General features: G+C 45.8%; 2 protein-coding genes across 2 annotated transcripts in view; both read left to right on the top strand.

The window, feature by feature from the left end:
* Nucleotides 1–5,000, top strand: part of gabrb2a (gamma-aminobutyric acid type A receptor subunit beta2a) — a 109,076-nt gene that overhangs the window by 69,870 nt on the left and 34,206 nt on the right. Inside the window, exon 5 of the mRNA XM_063190058.1 lies at nucleotides 4,460–4,542. Within this exon, the coding sequence (XP_063046128.1) occupies nucleotides 4,460–4,542 (83 nt within the window). The remainder of the gene's footprint in view (nucleotides 1–4,459; nucleotides 4,543–5,000) is intronic.
* The window catches only part of sfxn1 (sideroflexin 1), a 192,315-nt gene that overhangs the window by 182,982 nt on the left and 4,333 nt on the right, over nucleotides 1–5,000 (top strand). The window lies entirely within an intron of this gene.

Here is a 5,000-nt window from a genome sequence, read left to right as displayed (position 1 = left end):
AGAACCACTACATTAGTGTTTCTCATCGGGGGCTCTACAGCCCCCCCAGAGGGTGTTAGGGCTTCCGCACACCGGCTCCGACAAAGTGCTGAGCACTGCTGGGCAAAAGTTCGATTTCATTGTTTTCAATAGAACCCCGCACACTGGCGCCGATGTCCGCGGACATTCGCCGATGTCGGATAGCAATTAGAGACAAGTTCTATTTTGTCGCCGCCGCCCATTGACTATCAATGCTATGTTCGTGTGAAATGTGGTTTCGGGGTCCAAATTTTGTCGGAGCCAATGTGCGGCCGGCCTTAGGGTAGCCTGATTTCCATTGATTTCAGATCTCGTACCGAGATTCTGGTTTGACCAAGAAGATAACGATTAACGTTTCCAAACGGCATGGTTAACTCATCTCCCTCGGTTTGCAACTGGTCGATGCCAGAAAGGGCTGTGCCAAAGTTTAAAACAAACATTTTCTCAGTCCCAATAGAACGTCTCTGCTCAAACCACGTCTCTGCCTTGAACACGTCTCTATCCAGGGTTGTTGGACATGCTCAAAGTTGATTGGTTCCCCAGCCCCAGGCCGGCGAAGCACAGAAAGTACCTGAACGAGTTCTTTTCCTGAGTAATTTCGCAGCGCCGAAGGTGTTGCGTCATTAGGAGGGCGTAGCCTGGATAGTGTTAGGGAGCCATTGGGGTGCGTTGAGAAGGTTTCAGTTGAAAGTGGGCGTCACTCAGTTGCAATTGGGAGGCGTACTTGCAGACTTGCGATGAGGTCAAGGGGGCATTGGTTAAAAAAAGGTTGCGAACCACTGCTCTAATTCGACCTCCTCCTTATTACACATTTCCACCAACCTCTACCATCTCCACCCGTCCCCCCGCCCCTTCTCCTCCTCTTCTCCCCACATACCTCTCTCCCCCTCTCTCCTCCATCTACCTTTCTCTCTCCTCCTCTACACCCTCTACTTATCTCACTCCCCCATCCACTCTCTCTCCCCCTTTTCTCTACTCATCCCTCTCATACCTTAATAATCTCTCTCCATCACACTCTCCCTCTCCTTCATCTAGCCCTCTCCTGCATCCAACCCCTCTCCCCTTCTCTCTCCGCCATACCCCTCGAAATTGGGGTAGGGCTTTGGAAATGACCGAGGCTCACCCCTCTCTCCACCATACCCCTCGAAATGGGGGTAGGGCTTTGGAAATTACCCAGGCTGGAATCGAACCCGGGTTCTTATGTGCCAAATTTGTGGTTGGGTGCCTTAGGGCAGTGGTTCTTAATTTTGTTTGTGTTGAGGTTGTGATACATTTTGCTAGTAAACATTATAGTTAGACCAAATTTAAAGCAAAGTAAAACATATTTTGATCCCCATGTTAAAGTCATTAAAGCGATGGTTCGGAGTAGAATCACCCTAATGCCATTTGAACCGTGACACCCATCCACCTTTACACCCGAAGTGTTTTCTGCCGCAGGCTTACATCAACAGAGTTGCCGTGTTATTCGATGTTTATTCCGGTTAGCTTGACTCAAGCGCATATGGATACTGGGCACCGTCTCCAAACTTTCCCCACAAAAATAACATGTCATGACACCAAACTTCTGCAGTAGCACAAATATGGTCTGTACTCACGAAACGAAGCATTTGGAAGTTTGGAAATAGTCCAGGAGTTTATTATTATCAACACAAGCCGAATAGCTTCTCTGCTGCTAAAGCTGCGCCAACGTTACTTCCGTCATCTAAGACAAGCATGTAAGAGTCCTCAACGAAGCTCATAATATGCACAATGAAAAGTGAATTCAGCATCAGTATTGATAACGAAAATCCTTGTCTAATTGATAGTAGGTAAGATTTGAAATATCTTTTAAGTATTGCCTTGAAAATATAAGCCTTAATCACAATTCAGTGAAAACTTTTTTAACACTCTCGTCTGGAAGTTTGTTGAAGACTTTTACGGGCTTGTCTCATATGACGGAAGTAACGTTGGCACAGCTTTAGCAGCAGAGAAGCTATTCAGCTTGTGTTGATAATACTAAACTCCTGGACTATTTCCAAACTTCCAAATGCTTCGTTTCGTGAGTACAGACCATATTTGTGCTACTGCAGAAGTTTGGTGTAATGACATGTTATTTTTGTGGGGAAAGTTTGGAGACGGTCGGTGCCCAGTATCCATATGCGCTTGAGTCAAGCTAACCGGAATAAACATCGAATAACACGGCAACTCTGTTGATGTAAGTCTGCGGCAGAAAACACTTCGGGTGTAAAGGTGGATGGGTGTCACGGTTCAAATGGCATTAGGGTGATTCTACTCCGAACCATCGCTTTAAGGTATTGACTAATGGCTCAAGCAAGAATCATTGTAATTAATCACTAAAATATGTTTTTAGTGTGAATACACGTGTAGAAGTTTGGGGGTGGGGGTGCGCGACTTGTCTTGGGCACAGGTAAGGGGGTGCGTTAAGAAAAAAAGGTTAGGAACCACTGCCTTAGGGTACAGTGTCACAGCACTCCACCCTGCAGGCTATGACTTTTTAAATTGTGATTCTGATTCCCATCTCATCGCCTCCCCTCCGCCCACCCCCCGGTATGGCTCTGTTCAGAGGAGTCCCCTGGTTTTCCTGGAGCACCAAGGAAAGTATGGATTTAGGGGACAGCAGCAGCATAGGGAATGCTCACCCAGTATAAGATTAGGAGAGCAAACAGTTCCCCCATGAACAGAGCAGGCAGCATGACAAAGACTAGCCTGTGCCATGTCATACACGACAAGGTGGAGCTGCTGATCTACAGCACCTGACACAAATTAGAAGCGGCAAGCTCTTGACTACGATGGCCTGCCAGAACTCACGCTGCGCTACATTTTTTAATTCTGATTCTGATTTTCCATTTCTTTTCAGTTCTGGTTCAGCACTTGTACCACTGATGTGTGCACGTTATCTATCTGTTTTTACAACATTAAATTATTGCATTATATTATTATTATTACATTATACTTAACTGACGTTTTTTTTTTTTTTTCAAAGTGACTTACAGCTATTGTAGCGTCTTGCTGCAGAAGGGGCCGTCAATGGGCCCGCCTCACTCTTTGCTGAAGACACTCAAATACATCCTAACAACATTGCTATGCCAATGCAAGGAGTCATAGGTAACCGATTAAATTGGTCATTGCTATTTTGGTGACAATAAGGTTATAACAGAGGCTCTGTGTTAAGGGGTTAAGTGCTGGGTATTGGTTACAGTCCCTGGAGCAGTGTGAGGTTAGGTGCCTCAACAATGGAGTGAGAATGATAGGGAGTGTAAAGCCCGATTCGGACGGGACTTTTATTACCTATGGACCCCCGGTAATTCGGAATAATTACAGAGAATGTCTGAGTTCTTAGTCCTGTGCGAATGTGCCATGTCTGCGATTTGTGAGGTAATAATTCCGCCGCGAATTACCTACTGTATTTCGGCGAAACTCAGACGTCCTAGGGTAATTTTACATAGGCGCGCCGTCTGCACTCCCTTGTAATGTCTGTGAATTGAGTAAATAACAGACGTTTATTTATCCCGTCCGAATGCGCCCCGAAAAATCACAGAGGTCCAGGGGTAATTGCGAATTACCAGGGGTCCATAGGTAATATTTATCCCGTGCGAATCGGGCTTAAGGGTGAGATTCAAACCTGCAACCCTCTGATCTAAAGGCCATGTCCTTGCCCACTAAGCCATGGCTTCCCCATTATTATTACCTCTGCCTTGGAGGTTATGTTTTCGGTGGTGTTGGTTTGTCTGTCTGTCTGTCTGTCTGTCTGTCTGTCTGTCTGTCTGTCTGTCTGTCTGTTTGTCTGTCTGTCTGTCTGTCTGTCTGTCTGTCTGTCTGTCTGTCTGTCTGTCTGTCTGTCTGTCTGTCTGTCTGTCTGTCTGTCTGTCTGTCTGTCTGTCTGTTTGTCAGCAGGATAACTCAAAAATGTATGAATGGATTTAGATGAAACTTTGTCGAGTTGATTGAAATGACCCAAGGAACAAGTGATTAAATTCAGGTGGTGATCTGGATCACAAACCGGAACGTGGATTTTAAAAAAGGATTCTTTGCTAGCCTAGAAATCTAGATGGCCCTAGTGACCACAAATTGACAGGGCGAATTTTTACATTCCAGTTTCTAACTCCACAAAAAGAGGGCAGAAAGACAAATACAATAAGGGTGTAACATAATCAAATGCTCTATCAAACAGCTTCCTTGGCAGAGGTCTGCACTCTCTGAGTCCATTTCTAGTCATTATTCTGATGTGCTGGCCCTGCCTTGGCCTAACAGTAGGTCATTGGGATACTACGCTGGCCACCCTGGTTCGATTCCAGCCCGGGTCATTTGTCATTCCTTCCCCGTCTCTCTCTCCCCACTGATTTCCTCTCCTCCACTGTCCTGTCAAAATAAAGGTATAAAGGCCCAAAATGATTCTGATGTCCTGTCTCCTCTACTCTCTCTCTCCTCTCTCCGTGTGCAGGATCACCACTACGGCAGCCTGCATGATGGACCTGAGGCGTTATCCTCTGGACGAACAGAACTGCACCCTGGAGATCGAGAGTTGTGAGTACTGAAGCCTTCACGTCACGTCTGTGTATCCACACTCACTCTGTCTCAAAGCCGGGCTGAAACTACACGACTATTGGCCCGATTTTCGACTTTCGAAAACTCCCTTTTACGATCGGTGCAATGTTACCCCCCAGGACCTTCGTACTGAAACCTTCACTACTGTGTATCCACAATGGTGTCCTACAAAGCCAAAGCACAGTAACTACTGTATGCCAACATTGAAACTTAAAAAAAGGCTGTCAAAGTATTGGTATTACAGTGTGGATAGAGTAGCCTGATTCTCATCGACTTTCACATTTCTTCGAGACTTGGTCTGACCAAGAGCATAACAATTAACATTTCCCAAACAGCATAGTTGACCCACCTCCCTTGGTTTGCTTTTGGTTGTTTGCTTTCTGACAAAGTGGGAGGAGTTCCCGTATTTTCGGGAACTCAGAAAGTACTTGCATTGC

This window comes from Engraulis encrasicolus, chromosome 23 (assembly GCF_034702125.1).
Source record: "Engraulis encrasicolus isolate BLACKSEA-1 chromosome 23, IST_EnEncr_1.0, whole genome shotgun sequence".
Classification (NCBI taxonomy): domain Eukaryota; kingdom Metazoa; phylum Chordata; class Actinopteri; order Clupeiformes; family Engraulidae; genus Engraulis; species Engraulis encrasicolus.
Note: the sequence above shows the minus strand (reverse complement) of the source record. Positions and strands in the feature narration are given on the sequence as shown.